Source organism: Falco rusticolus, chromosome 3 (assembly GCF_015220075.1).
Source record: "Falco rusticolus isolate bFalRus1 chromosome 3, bFalRus1.pri, whole genome shotgun sequence".
NCBI lineage: Eukaryota > Metazoa > Chordata > Aves > Falconiformes > Falconidae > Falco > Falco rusticolus.
In genome coordinates, this window is record NC_051189.1 from 28,188,965 (window position 1) to 28,205,522 (window position 16,558).

General features: G+C 38.0%; 1 protein-coding gene across 1 annotated transcript in view; it reads right to left on the reverse strand.

Moving 5' to 3' along the window:
• The window catches only part of VPS13B (vacuolar protein sorting 13 homolog B), a 476,916-nt gene that overhangs the window by 76,287 nt on the left and 384,071 nt on the right, over nt 1–16,558 (reverse strand). Inside the window, 3 exon segments of the mRNA XM_037379063.1 lie at nt 4,257–4,441; nt 4,787–4,994; nt 7,950–8,149. Of these exon segments, the coding sequence (XP_037234960.1) occupies nt 4,257–4,441; nt 4,787–4,994; nt 7,950–8,149 (593 nt within the window).

The following is a 16,558-nucleotide window of genomic DNA, read 5'->3' on the forward strand; positions in this document are numbered from 1 at the left end:
CATACCTTAGGTCTTCACATGTGAATACTTGCTGAGACAAATCTATTATCTGCACGGTTGTTACTATAGAAATCATCTGCACAAGAGTGTCCTAAATGTAACTGTTTGGAGCAAGAAGAATAGGCTTTGTGTCTCTGGTTTCGTGTACATACTTTCTTTAAACACATACTTTGGTGAAGTACTCACTGACTGAAAAAGGGAAAACGTAACCCCCATTTTTAAAAAGGAAAATAAAGAAGACCCGGGAAACTACAGGTTGGTCATTCTTACCTCTTTGCCTGGCAAGATCATGGAGCAGATCCTCCTGGAAACTATGCTAAGGCACATGGACAATAAGAAGGTGACTGGTGACAGTCAACATGACTTCACTCAGGGCATATTGTGCCTGACAAATTTGGTGGCCTTCTACAATGGGGTTACAGCATTGGTGGATAAGAGAAGAGCAATTGATGTCATCTACCTGGACTCATGCAAAGAATGTGACACTGTCCTGCACAACATCCTTGTCTCTCAACCGGAGAGACATGGATTTGATGGATGGACCACTCAGTGGGTAAGGAATTAGCTGGATGGTTGTACTCAAAGAGTTGCTGTCAATGGCTCAATGTTCAAGTGGAGACTGGTGATGAGTGGGCATTCCTTAGAGGTACGTACTGGGACTGGTGCTGTTCAACATGTTTGTCGGCAACATGGACACTGGGACTGAGTGCACCCTCAGCAAGTCTGTCGATGATACCATGTTGTGTGGTGCAGTCAACATGCTGGAGGGAAGGGATGCCATCCAGATTGACCTTAACAGGTTTGAGAGGTGGGCCTGTGCAAACCTCATGAAGTTCAACAAGGCCAAGTTCAAGGTCCTGCACGTGGGTCAGGGCAATCCCAAGCACAAATACAGGCTGAGTGGAGAATGGATTAAGAGCATCCCTGTGGGGAAAGACTTTGGGGTGTTGGTGGACAAAAAGCTCAACATGGCCCAGTAATGTGTGCCTGCAGCCCAGAAAGCCAACTGAACACTGGCCTGCATCAAAAGAAGTGTGGCCAGCAGGTCAAGAACATTAGTAGCATGTGAAAATGGGACAATGAGGGATGAAAAATTAAATAGAAAGGGGCTGCAACATCCAGTAAACAGGAAGAACAAGTTCAGATACTCTCAGTCTCCCAAGATATAATCCTGATGTAGTTTCTTGCAAGTGCATCTAGGATTTGCTGACTTCCTTCAAACAAATATATCAAAGCGCTATTTCAAAACTGCTAAAGAAAAGGCAACATGCTATGCCATGGCAGAAACATCAGTTCTTCATTTTCCCTCCACAAATAAAAACAACAATGTTGGGACTGTAAAAAAGGAAAGAAACTTGATCAGTGAAACTGCTTAACTTTGCCACAACACAAGTAAAGGCACAAGGAAAATAAGCTCTTGGGACAATCTGGAAATAGCAGCAAGGCAAGGTTTTACAGAAACTGTATAGTTCATATCAACCCTTATAATCTGAAGCTGTTTGCTTATCCTTTGGCTGCAACAGATGACACACAACTTCATTATCTAGAAAACTTCTCTTACTGGTGAAGCTTGTGCAAGTTCCAGGAATTTGAAGAACAGCCACAAAACCAAAGAGACTTCTAAAACCTACCCATGATTAAAGTGATATGCCAAAAGTTTAACAAAGGTAGATAGTCAGATGAAATGTCACAGCAACTTACTTGGAAAGAAAGAACATGCAACTGGCAAACTTCTAATTCAAGACAAACTACAGAAGTGCACCTTTGCCTGGATTTATGTTAAGTAATGGATTAAAGGAGACTAGTAACATTAGGTGAAACTATGGGTTCTCCTAGCATTTGAACATATACACAATCCTGGGAAAGTTTTTAAAATATATTTTTAATATACTTTGATATCATTATTGTCTTCAAATTTAGATCCTTTTTTTCAAAAAAGCTCTTGCAGATGTTCCTCTAAAGTTTCATGTCAAGAAGTGCATAAATGTGTTGCTTTGTCTTTTTTTTCTTTATATTTTGTGAATTTTCCATATGTGCTGAATACTCAATACATAAAGAAACAGATACATAGCCATACTTGGGAAAAAATGGAAGGCCTCATGATTAATTTAAATCAGAACCTAAATTTTGAGATGAGTATTTGGTAAATGTAGTTTATTTAAAAAATTTTAAAATCAACTCTGTATTACTTACTCTACCCACATATCTATGTTAGACTAATAAAAAACATGCATACTATCCATGTTTAAAATGGCTGTTTATCTACATAGTGTGGAGCTGCTCTGTGTAGGAGGTGCACGGCCATTTGTGGAAAATGTTATACATCACCACCTAGAGCCAGGCAACAGTTATTGCCATAATTAATGGCCCACTACCAAAATGTGGATCCTTCTGTAGGCATTTCTGCACTCCATGTGCTGCCCAAGACCACAGTTTTTGAATAGATGTCCTCTAATCTGGCTGATATCTTTCATCTCTTCTCTTGTAATTAAAAGCTCAAGGTAGTAATATAAGACTTACTACGAATTAATTAATCATAAAATTGACAGACCATAAGAAGAGAGCATACTACAGTAAAAAGCATCATGGTGGGAAGGTATACAGGGATGCTTGACCACAAACTTAAAATGAGACTGATGGACACAGTTTTCTGAGCTCAGTGCATAAGATTAAACGCAAATCTGAAGAATTACATGAGGACTAGTAGAAGCTGACAGAACCTGAACACTGGTAGCTGAGTGCTTCCCAGTCTCTACCTTACTGTCCGAGGCAATTGCAGAAGAAACAAGAGAATTGCAACTACCTTCTTTTCTCTGGACTGCAGCACGGCAGCACAAAGCAGCAGAATGTGTGTGCTACTGTAAGTCCAGCTAGGTATGCCCACTTGAAGAAGAACCGATATTCCCCCTGTAACAAGGTCATATTATTACACAAGCACATACATTAAGCTCATGATGTCTGTTATCTATAATGGGAACTTAACGTAATTATACCAAAAACTTGGTGTGCTGTGCTCTGAAAATACCATCCTGAAAGAAGGCAAATTGCTGGCTTTCATAGCAACCTAATAGGGTCATCAAGACAGCATACAATAATACAATTTTGATCTTTGATTCAAACCTCATGCCAAGTGGAGCTGATTTTTTTTCCCATTTAATTTTAATTTTCATATAACTGAAAGGAGCTGACATTTGGCTGTCTAGAGGGCAAAGAAATTGGCAGGACACTTACATGATCTCACTAACAGTATGTGCATGGTAATAACATTATACCATTTATCTGAGGAAGATTATCCTACTTATCCATAACTGAAAGCATATTGGTGAGTAATTCACTTTAAAAAGCAATTTTTAACATTATAGCAATAATGAAATAGAATTCAACATTTCTGAACAAATAGGAAGAACTGGGAGATATTTGTTTCCCTTGACTCACAACACTATTCTGATTAACAAGCAGATTGAAATTAAAAAAAACCCACAATTTGTAATACAAAAAGGAAACAGATTAACAAAATTAAAATTGAGCTAAAATCAAAATAGGTATGCAAGGAGTAAGTGAATTTATAAAAATGAATTACACTAGACAGGAGAGAATTTAACTTCCTGATTGTGTATCTTAAAAAGCAAAATTTCTCAGAGTTAGGGATCAGTCTAATTGTGAGATATGGTCTATTTTGGGGGCACAGTCACATAAATGCAGTGCTCAGCCCTCCTTTGAAGGGCAAACTGGACTGCCCACTTCAACCCTCTCAAAGCAAGATGAGGGAATAAAGACCCTTTTTCTCTACCTTGTAGATCTTACTAGAAGAAGTACAGCCATCTGCCATCATGTGGGAGAGGATGGACAGATTGGAGATTTGAGTTCAATCATTCCACTGAATCTTGGCAATTTCAGACCAGGTCTTTCCTCACATGTTTCAGTGGCAAATCAAATGAAGTCTGTGTAAAGACTGATGGATGAAATCATAGGAAGCCAGAATAAAAACTCTGTATGCTTGCAAACAAGAACTGATAAATTTGGCTATAGCTTATTATGTAATGGAAAACCTTTACAGGTAAGTGGTTAAAATGCTTGTACAAGTAGTTTTAAAACTAAAGATGTGCTCAAGCTGTGGAATTTACTTCCTATTGATTTTATAGAGCTCCTGACATTTGTTTTGTGCTAATTTTTAATAAACCTAAGTTTGAAAACATTCCCTTTACAGCAATAACGTTTTCTTTTGTTAATGAAAGTAGAAAACTCTCATTACCCACCTGAAGAACATCTCCAAGGTCAGCAGTGCTGATATCTGGGTCTTCAGTGGTATTAAAAGGAACAGGATTAATTCTCACAAGAGTGAGCACTCTGGGTTCTGGGTACCTCCACAACATCATTCCTGGACTATCCTCAGTTTCATTGTAAAACACAACTTCATAGGCACTGGGCAATTTTTGTGCTTCTGTCAAATGAAAGAAAGTTGCAATCTGTTATATAATTTCTAGAAAGAAACATGCTGGTTTATGAGACCAAAGTAGTTAAAAATAAACCCCTCAGGATCAAAAGGAGAGAAAATAAAAAAGTAATTTCCCTGACTTTTAAAAGATTACAGCTTAATGGAAAGAAATCAAAAAAGTATTATTCTTTTTTTTTCATTCTAGCAGATGTCTCTTCAACTGCTTTTCCAAAAAACCTAAAGTTATTCACTGTAAGAGGCAAGAAATCTTTAATAGCTTACTACTGTATTTTCTTTATAACTAAAAAAAAAAATAAATCTTGAGCAATAATACAATATTATTCTTCTTACCTGCATCTTGTATATACTGGAACAGGCCTGTTCTCAGATCATCTGAGGTATGCTCAGTTTTTGAGGCTTGATTCCTTTCCGTGGAAAAACAAGTGGGGTGCATACGTTCAGATACGAATGTCTCTACACTGCTCTTATTAGTAAGGTACTGCCACAGAAGCTCCCGGAGAAGAACTAAACAGTTCAAATGCTCTTGACCCCAGAAAACCTTTAAAAAAAATGGGGGGGGGGGGGGGGGGGGAAGATAAAGGAAGAGACAAACAATTACATACAAATATTTAGTAATTTTTGAAGGAAAAATCTTCCCAAAACAATAGGAATTTTATACAGCTTTCAGCCTGTTCTACCTTAATTGCTTTCAAGTATCCTGAATGTGACAACAAAAAACAGGAAGAAAAAAATATTTCTACAAAACAATTTGGTGATCATTTGAAGGAAAGCATTAATTCTTGTCACTTACAATGGATGCTGATGTTGCCTGGAAGAGCACAGATCTTAAAAGTCATATGCAAGAACTTGCATCTGAGTGCAGTACATAATGCTAGGGCTGGTCATAGGTTTTGCAGTTTACAATATGACAAAAAATACCTTAAAAATGCAAAGTTTAACCTGTTCAGAGAGCTTGTTGCTCCAAAAATGGAATTCTGAGATGCATTAAAAACTGAGTAAGAGATACCGCCAAGAAGATGACTAGAAAGACATACAAAAGGAAGTGGTAGCGAGGCGGGGTAGGTCTCTTCTCCAAAGTAACAAGCAATAGGACAAGAGAAAATGGCCTCAAGTTGTGCCAGGGGAGATTTAGATTGGATATTAGGGAATATTTTTTCACCAAAAGGGTTGTCAAGCATTGGAACAGGCTGCCCAGGGAGATGGTGGAATCACCATCCCTGGAGGGATTTGAAAGGCGTGTAGATGTAGTGCTTGGGGCATGGTTTATGATTCTATGAAGGACCATCTCAAACACAAGTCTTGAGCATATACAGCATTTGAACTGGATGTGCTTTAAGTTCTCAGAGTGAGGTTTAAGTGTAAAGTTTTTTGAAGTTTAAAACAGATATTCAGAAAAATATCTAATAAAAATTGGCATTAAAAATCCAGAAGATTCATACACTTTACAGCAAAATAAAAGGCAAGCAGACATTCCTTTCTTCCAGCTTTAACAAGCAGTGCTGCTTTTCTCAAATCAAACTTCTGTTTGAGAGAATCACAATAATGGGGACAAGTCCTTTAGTCTTCAGGTACAGAAGCGGGCCCAAAAGCAACAGGGAAGACAAGGAAGCAACTAGCAATTAGTAAAGAAATAAGACTTAGAACCAGCATGAGGTGAGATCAAAATCGCCAGACAGTAGAAGTCCATGGTAGGGGCAGGAGTAATGTAACAAATCAGGTGTGCACATGAAGAGTAGTACAAGTTCTTTTCACTAGGGAATACAAATTTTCAAATACGAAAAAAAAATAAATATCACAAGGTGCCTAAAGAGAGTGTAGTACAGCTGTCAAGAAGGAAGCTCTTCCTTCGCCTGCATCTACATGTAAACCTGCAGAAAAACTCAAAAAAGACCCTCTTGAATCACAGCTACAGCCAGTCCTGAGCTAAATAGTCCCGGGCTACGCAAGTCACCTCCCTAACTTAGCGCTTCTCTACTGCAGTTTGTAGAGTACCTCTGGGCTCAGGGTCCTACTCTTGGTCTAGTACCACCTCAGAGGAGCTCTGTGTCACGTGAGCTGATCCCAGAGGCCTCAGTCCCCCACTGATAAAGGGGGAGAGGAATGCTTCCCTCCCCGCTATTTTTATCAATTCTAGTTTTAGGCAGCTGAAAGTTGAGAGCATGGAACTCCTACTACCATATTCACAGATGAGGCACTGATTTCACGTAAGCTCTCTAGGCCCTGCTGCAATACAAATTAACAGTAGTAGAAGATGACATCCTGGTCAGAGCTGGTAAAATCATTAACTGTAAATAAATTAATTTGAATCAGAATTGCTAATGCCTTTGTCAGCATTCTCAAATCTATTCTGCCAAACCAAATAATTATTTTCTGCAAAAGCTAATTATCCCAGTGTATACTCTAAAAATAAATGGCTTTTGCAGATTTATAGACATTTTTCTGGTCCTTGTCAAAACCCCACAATTTTTTTTTTGGAAAAAAATCCACCCAACCACCCCCCCACCCCCAAAAAAACCAACCACCCACCCCAACCAACAACAAACCAAACAACCAAAAAAAACCCAACCAAAACCAAACCAAAAACCAACCACCAACTTTTTATTATTAACACATAGTGAAGCCAGGTACCTGTGAATAACAAATCCAAAAGAAGCAGAGAAACAAACTGACTTAATTTATTAAGATATAATTTTTAAGAATTTGTATTATTCAATTAGCCCTATTCCCAGCACTGTGGTTTTAAGAAATTTGAATGCAGATTCTGAGAAAAGACCTAATGACATGACTGTGTCAAAATTTCCTTTCTGTGTTTTATATGCTTGATTTATATATTTATTTTATAACATTTGGTGTGAATAGATACTACAATAAAAATAATTAAAACAAGACATATTTTAAAGCCCACTTGTTTAAGCCCCACAGAATCTATTTTTCATTTCAAGAACTCCCGTGCTTCTTGGACTGGATTCAAGTTGTGGGCACTTTCAAGAAGGAGACGATAGCATGGAAAACTGAATATTAATTGCTACAAACAACAGTTTATAATTACTCTCCTGAGAAACTGGTGTAAGTTTAAAAAGAAAGGATATGTATTTCTTAAAGCTACCCCTAGACATTACAGACACATAGCTCATGGACAGACAAACACACACACATCAGAACAGGGTCCTAGATATCAAGTGTTAGTAAATTGATCCCGTAGTTTGAAGGGAACACACACGTACAGCTACAATACATGGCTTAAGCAGTATTTAAAAAAAAAAAAACAAAACGCTGTACATAATTTTTCAATCAACAGCTTCACATGAAAGAATAGATACTTATTTTAAAAGGTAAAATAAAACCCACTGAAAACAAACAAGCAGAAAACCCTAACCCAATGAACTGCTGTAGGCTGCAAAGCTCTACAGGTTTTCATGCAAATTTATTTATGAAATCTCAATTATCCGGCCAGTCCAGCTCAATAGCAGAACCATCAGCAACTTATACAGACCTGCAGCAGTCCTCCTCTCAAATCGATGTATATTTTTGGAATAGATTGCTCTGGGCCAGGATCACCACTGTGCTTACACCACTTGGCTTCCACATTAACAGAGCAGCAAAAAGGGCCCATCAGAGATCTGGCTCTTTCTTTGAGACTTGTTTTAAGTAGGAAATCTTTTATGTCAAGGACAAAAGATGATCCATGGATTCCTGAAAAGAGAGAGGCAATTAATCCCACGGGTGGGCATTCTCCCAACATTTATGTGCTTATTTCCTGAATTCACTTTACCATGAGCCTGGGAATCTCTGCCCTCCTGAATTCACTTTACCATGAGCCTGGGAATCTCTGCCCACAAGCAATTGCTCACACAAGTAGCATCACTGACTCAACTCTCATGAAAATACTTATGCGGACAATTGCTCTCCTCTCCAAGCAAGAGCATCGTGGTTGGGCCACAAGACTTGTGATTTGTTTTTTTTTACCTTGCTCTTCCGACGCTGTTGAGCACAGTTTATAGTGTTGCAGTTACGAAGCAGGTATGTCTCATGCATATGCCTTACAAAAAACTATTTGCCAAAAAATTATGACTTTTTACATGTGTGAGTATTTTAAGGTTTATGAGAAGAGACATTTTTCATTAAACCATGAAATCTTTTTCAAAAGAGTGTATTAAGAACAAGAACAGCTGCTTCGCTTGATTATATTTTAAACTGATAAGAAATAGGTATTTTGAACGATTCTCTCTGCTTTTGTTCAGGTTAGTTATTATAAAATACTGCCTTGCTAGACTTTAGAGTGCTTAGCTGGAGAATAAGGGCAATGTTTGAATTCAAATAATTCAAAACAATTACTGTAACTCAAAATACGTAACGTCTGTTTACCAAAAAAACAGTTTAATCCAAACTTTTCATGTCACAACCATTTGCACTTCACACAGCTTTATAAAACATAAAAATGATAATGGCAGGTTAGATTTATGACAGAACTTACATACTCTCATTAAAGATGCAAACATTTTTAGGAAAGAAACACCATCTAGAAATGTCACATCTCTTGTGAATTTAACTTACTGCAAATCACTGTTTAATAACACAAACCATACTTAATATCACTGTATTCCTTTTGTATATTTACATTAAAAATACTGTATCAGAGACTGGGTTAAGTTTTTTTTTCTCTTCTGGTGCTCATACCTGGACTCAACTCTCTGAATACTGGATGTCATTTTCTAATCAAACTTTGTATTTGCAAAAGGCAAAAAATTAAAAACCACCTAAGGCTTACACACAGATGTCTCAAGGTACAGTTCCATTTTATATTTTCATACCTTTGCTTGTAGAAAAATCCCACAAAACCACAACACGCTGTTCTGAATACATGCATTAAAACTTCTCCCATGAACCTCTTCTAGAATCCAGAAAGAAGCCTGTCTGCATCCTGGGAGTTAAGATTTCATAATACTGAGAAATATTTTATAAATGGAAGAATTTTTTTTTTTTTTTTTTTAAATCCAGCTTCTACTAGGAAGGTGGGCTAACAGTCCCCATAGCAGTAACGGCATTGAACCCAGATCAAGTAGGAGCCACAAACAAGAATCTCTCCCTTGAGCAGTCTGGAGTTCAGTCAGAATGATCAAGGGCTCGAGCAAACAAACCTTTGCCTCGTGCCAACCAAAAGGTCTGTTGTTACCAATTGGGAAAGGGGTTTTAGCTCTGGATTGTTTAGGCTGGCTTCTGAACCTCTGGATTATTTAAGCTGGCTTCTGACCCTCTGGATCTAGTCTCATGTGGAACAGGTTTATAGGACAGAAACTATTCAGTGTTTTTTCGACACTGAACTTCAGTGATAATCAAGAAAACTAACGTCAACACACCCTGACGCCCCTCCTTTTGGTCCTGGTTCACTCGATTCTGTAAACTGTGGAATGAAGCAGCTTCACATACAGCCTTACACCAAGAAAAAGAGGTGGTTTTACAGGAAGGGCTCACCCTCATCCCGCTATGCTCAGTCTAGTTATTTTAAGAGGCACTACATGGAATATCTGGAAATTCAATTTTTTTATACTCTACATGCAATTTTGATTATAAAGAGGAGAAATTTTTGGTAGCTATTGCACAATTCTGCAATATACAGAAATGTTCTATAGTTTTATTGGAACATGTGCCAAGTTGCAGAAATAACAAAAGGGAAAAAGGAATGCCAGAATACAAGTGATTTTATTTATGTTTTCTTTCACTGGGATTACACTTGGAAGGATTATGCTTCGCAGTCTTTTCCTGTTGTCATCTCAACTCCAGAAAGTACAAAGAAAACACAATATTCAGTGGCTTAGAAACAGAAGTGAGCATTCCGCACATAATACTGCTGGTTCAAAATTAGCAGCGCCTTTCTCAAATGCCATGTAAAAAATGAGAAATGAAGACACATTTAATAATAAGAAAGTGTTGGTAAATTTTAAATAAATGAAATAATACAGGACACATCCATGGATTGTGTCCCACAAATACCAGGAAAAGCTCAGGGACTCAATAAGAGATTCTTGCTTTCTCGCTGCAACCCAGATTGCTCTTGTATATGCAAGAATGACACCCTCGTCCCTCTTGGATAAAGAGATTCTCAGAAAACATTAAGCTCTTAACAAAAAAAAAATAAATAACGCAGAGTGCATTCAGACAAACTTGCACAAAATGATGCCTTGAGGAACCTTAAGGAAAACAAATGAAGAACAAGTATGCGTAAACCCTAAAAACCAATAGTGAATGAAAAGATCTCTGGGCTTGAGGAAAGCTTTAACGGGGTACCATTACTATGGAAATCCTAAAAGGATGACAATAGAAAAGAAATAATCTCACATCATAAGGGAAGGGAGTAAAGAAGTACCAGTATGCACTAGAAGTGAGCTTATTTTAAGATTGCTAAATGCCATACTAATAAAGTGTATGCTCAGTTAGTGAAGCTGCTTTCCTATGGCTAAAGCAATTAATTATCTCAGAAAGGTAAAGATGCAAAATAATTCTCCTGTTTTTCTCCCTCCCACACACTATTTTCAGTCAGTCCTTTCACACATCTCTCACAAACTTCTATTGTAGAATTCTAACTTCAGTTTAAACAGATTAAATCAAAGTCTCCATTTGAAGTGAACTTGAGATGGCACCGCACAGAGGTAATATATCTTCATAAACGATTGTTGTGGTATGTAGAAGTTAATTTGTTCTGTTTGGATTATTGCTCATGAACACCAACACGCTTTGCAATGCGTGCAATAATTTACTTCTAGGAACAAATAGTTTCAAGACTTTTAAAATACTCGTCCAAGAGACTAATAAATATGAAGCACTTGCTTTGGACAGTGTTTAAAAAATGCTGCTAGCCCTCCATTGTCAGACTCCACCCAGACCCACAATAGCACCGCAACGTGCTGCCACACTAACTGAGCAAAATACAACTTACACCAGGCTTCTGGATGCCATTGGAAGGATCACTTTTATGATGACATATACTCAAAAGGAATATCCAGGTATTGTTATATGGTTGGGAATAACACAGGAGCGTTTAGAAAAAAAGCTAGTACTTGCTTAGTAACGTCAAGAAATGAACTTGTTCAGAAATCAGATGAAGATCATTACAACAGAATACTGAAGAAAATTTACTAAAAGACAACATTTACTTTGATATTCTAACATCTTTCTTTTTTACTCAGTAGAGACGATTCATGCTAACATTTACGAAGACAACTCATAGAACCCGAGTACCCTAATTTAGCTATAAATACAGATATTTAAGGGTTTGTATATAACTATAACATAGCTATATTAGCATTTACCAATACTAGGAGGCTCCGTGTGTGTTAAACTTCAGTGTGCATAAATCCATTTATATGTGTAGGAGAAAAAAAGAGTTGGCCCATTTTAACAGATGCAGAAAATACATTAAAAGAAACCTTGCTTTACAGTAACAATCACTTAGTGTTTAGGCAAAACAGGTGTTAAGAAAGAGTTCTGTTATTTTTCCTGGTTCACAGACAAAGGGAGAGACAATGTTTTGACATTAACTATGGACTTTCTGTTTTCAAAAACATTTTAATACTGATATTTGAATCAACTCCAAATGAAACAAGTAAAAATGTAGCAGGAGTTTTTTTTTCCTTCTGTTACGCTCTGTGCGTTTGCTCTTCCTTAGATAGCTGCAAATCCTGTTTGGTTCATTGCACTGTCACCTAATACAACATAGAGCACAATTTTAATTGGCAAACTTCTACATGGGAAAAGAGTTGTAAGAAAATGGAAACACATGTATTATAATAAATATTGCAAATAGCAGTGGACTGTACTTGAGCTATCTTTTGAAAAACCTCTTGGAAGCTAGTAGCTTTGCTACAACTTGTAGTGCTAGGAAGAAAACTTTTCCTGAGTGTGGGGCAGCTCAGAAGCAAGACTGTGTCCCAGAGCACAGAGGCTGCCACGCTGGTTTTAACTGGGCAAGATGCACATGAGTGATGCAGTCTTCCCTGACCGCAGCAGCTGGCAGACTGCATTCCCACCCAGAGGGTCACGGTGCGCTCTGAAGGAAGAAGTCCAGGCTCTCCCATGGGCCCTCTGAGCCTGGGCGGCAGAGATACAATCTGGCTGCTGAAAGTTAATTGGCAAGTGGTTTTCCTTACTACCTTCTGCTTTAATGCCACACGTTACTAAGGTGATAATCTGTGATATTTGCTTCTGAGCATTCACTTTTCATATTTGCAACTTCAGCAGCTGGCCTGAAGTTGCCAAAGATACCAAGACAGCTTTGAATACATAAATATGTTATATCTAACATATTGACAGAATTATCTACATTACTTTTTCCTCTTAAGAGAACTTCAGATTCATCATGTAATGAGTAGTTATTCTACAGTTACACTGCTCTGTTGACAGGTACCCTTTACAAAGCAGCTTCTGAGAAGAAAGGGTAACAAAGCTATGAAAATAATTACAGGGGAAACTCTGCAGCTAATTTAAAAGTCAGCCAATTTATTCAAGTCTGGAAACAGCAGTAGCAAACAAATGTTGAGACATAGTAAAGGACAATTTTCCAGGAGAGACTTAGTTAACAATCCGCTGACTGCACTGGATTTCTCATTAGTGTCGAGTTGAATCTTATGATAGTTCATTCTCCCCACGAGAACAATATTTACACATTATCAATTAACTATTCTTTGGTGAAAGAGAGTTTTTCAGCATTACATGGGGACACATGTGGGCTCTGTAAAAACATGAGATGTGTAACACACGGTAAACAGAAAGTAATGATCTTAAACAGGCCAAACCCTTGAATTCGTCACTAATAAATGTCCCCATGCATTCAGCAGTCCTGGCTGCTGGGAGCCTGTTTTCTTCAAGTACTTCAAACACTAAAATCCAGGAACATTTATTATTTTAATCCATTACAGGCAGTGCTTGATTTAACTTTATTGGTTGTGGTGGTGGTAGTAGTTATAGTGGGGGTAAAGCTATGTTCTTTTACACATCATTTCAAAAGGGCTTAATTATATTTTATAGCTCAGGCCAGGAATCCTGCTTGTTTTGTGTCTAACAAGGTTCAAACGGAGTTCAGGTCAGTGATGAATCAGAAGAGAAGTCAAAGATGGTTATCTATTTGAAATGAGCTCATCTCCCTTAAAGAAAAACTGGGCAGGTACATCATGTTCATTACACTACTGCATACTAAATAGCTGAAAAATCTCAATTCACTTGCTGATTTAGTAATTTTGGATTTTGTGATACCTGATCAGGGAGAGCATATTAAAGTTAAGATGTAAAGGGATTTTCATTTTTGGTCAAGGCTGTCTTTGGTATACAATAATTTAGAACATATTTGTAAAGCTCTGTATTGCTCTACCTTATCTTAATTAAGTGGAAAAAATGCATAATGGAAAACAACAAAAGTAGCGTTCATTTTTTCATCCATGAGTTCAGCTTTCAAAACAGAGTGCTATATTCATGTGAGTAATACTTGTATTACTTGTATCTTGTAATTCTTGTATCATAGATGTAATTCTTGTATCATAGACACTTTAATTCTAGATATAAGCGGTTTTTAGAAAAGTCACTAAACATTCCTACTCCAGCTTTATAGATGGGCATGGGGAGGTTCTTCAATTTAAAAACAATCTATGTATTTCACATCTTAATTTTAGGTGGTTGGTTGAAAACTTTGGTTTATTTTCAGGAGATAGCCAGGACCTAGAACTGTCACTGATTTATAAAGTTGTAATACTTAGCACTACTAAATCAGACAGTGAACAGTTGCACAGTAAACGAAGCATTACAAAATAGTGGATGCCTCTCAAAATGTAGCCCTATATAACTGCCACAAGGTTGAACTAGAATTACAGTGTTAGCGTCTTGCTCCTCTGCTCTGTGCTTGATTCGCTGGATTTCAACTGCTTTAATAAACGAGTCCATGAACTAGAGGGTAACTGCTCTTTATAAATAAACCATCCTGAAGATAGTGCCTGGCAGAACCTGAGCTCTTTGAGCCTCTGTAACCCAGTGAATTATGCTTGTGGAAGTCCAAGGATTGACAGATATACCCAGGCCACACAAACCAGACAGGTTTCCCTACACTCCTGGGATGTGGTTCCCCAGGGTTAAGGCTAGGCCAGGTCCAGGCTCCTATGTCTCTATCTTCCCTTCTCTTCAATCCTTCCTCCCCATCTCTCCTTTACATACTTCTCCAAATTCTCTTTGTGCCAGCACGGTCACTGCAGTGTACCTGTCCAGTGAGCCAGCTGAAGGAGATGATCTTGCTGGGAACTTTTCTTTCCTGTTGGGTTAGTTTTTCAGACAGATCAGTGCCCTGACTCAACTCAATGAACAGCTGCCTGAGTAACAGAGCTAACACAAGGCAGAGTGTGGAAATGTGTGGCCACAGTAACCTAAACTTCCTATGGAATTGCACCTTTTGTTTGGGCAGCAAGCTGGTGATCCCCCCCCCCCCCCCCCCCCCCCCAATTTTTGTCATGAAAAAAGAAGAGATCTGTTGCCAGTATGTAAACAATTTAAATAACTTAAGGAACTGATCCTTAAGACTGGGCAATAATGCCTGATCTCTGTGTTCTGTACCTCAACACAGCAAAACGTAGACTGAACTGGAGGGATTGCACAAAACCATAAAATGTACAAAGAAAACTTTCAGCTTTCACTGTTCTTTGTATTTTCTCATGAATGTAAATACCCTATAGAATTGACTACCATGAAAATGCTCTAACACCTACTACTGCCACATAAAGCATTGGGACCCACAAAACAAAAGAAAAATATCTGAAAAACCCACACAATTACTTTCACAATTAAAGTTTAGCAGATTACAAAACCAACCATATATTTGTTCTGAATCAAATTTCATTTGGAGTCTACCTTTTAAAGTTGAGTTATTTAAACTATAAATGCAGTTCTACAAACCTAGCGCACAATGTAATCAACCTACAACTAACTTTTTGTTTTCTCCCCCGCCCGTGAGTTAAGGTGCTAGTTCATCAGTAGCAATTCTGAACCCTGTTACAAAGTATCAGTAGGGAATCTAACCAGGATTAATAGTGGTACTCAGTCCTGGGATTAGGTGGTGTCCTGTTTCATGGATTTTAGGCCATCTGTTCTTCCCTCCTACATTATACTCCTGCAGAACTATAAACGCACCTCCACCTCAGGGACTATAGAAAGGAATTAGAATTCTTCTGCTTTTCATTATCACAAGATTCAGTAACTCATTTCACTGTCAGGATAATCCCCTTTTACTCTTTCTTTTGCGCTTGCAGGGTATGCCAAAATGACAAATAAAATCCCAGATGTTAGAGACCTGATGAGGTCTCCACCTTTTCTTGAGTGTTGGGTTTAAGCTACTTGGGACATGGTGTCAAATCTGACAGCACCCCGATGCCCACACCCAATATTCATTAAGGTTTGTTAGTGATTTGTATAGCTGTCTACAAGCTACACTTCCACCTCAATCCTCAGTGGCCATTTAAATATTTAGTTTGTCCTCTGGCTTTTACTGACAAAGAATTAATTTCCTATTGTTCAAGTGTTGGAAAGAGTTTATATTTCTTTCTAAAAGTAACAAAGGTCTTCTGGGTGTTGTAAATGGCTTGTTACTGCTGCATATTATTTTAGGTAGTCATATCTAATTCAATGTTTTATTTCCCCATGGGCTAACTTGCCTATCTGCAGCATCCAAAGGCTATGACAACGCCTTAGCAGAGTTTCCTCGAGAGGGTCAGTTAACTCCAGAATGAAATTTGGTCTTTGCTCCACACCAATTAATAGCTGAATTTAATTTTGAATACTTCTGTAAAGTATGTAATTTCTTTCAGGTTTAGTAAAAATACTTGTGATTATCATACACTCAACAAGTGTTTATTCCCCCCCCCTTATTTATATGCTAAAGTAATCATCTCTGCATGTAGGACAAAGGGCTGGGGAATTCTGTCTATGATCTTTGGAATATTTTATGTCCCTAACTCCCTCAGTTCAGACACTGAACTGCAAGACTTCCCTCCTGTGTCCAGCCAGACCAAAATAAGGCTGCACCGAGAGGCTACAGGCTTCTTGCTGTCTTTCACTCTGGGGAGGGTACAGTCC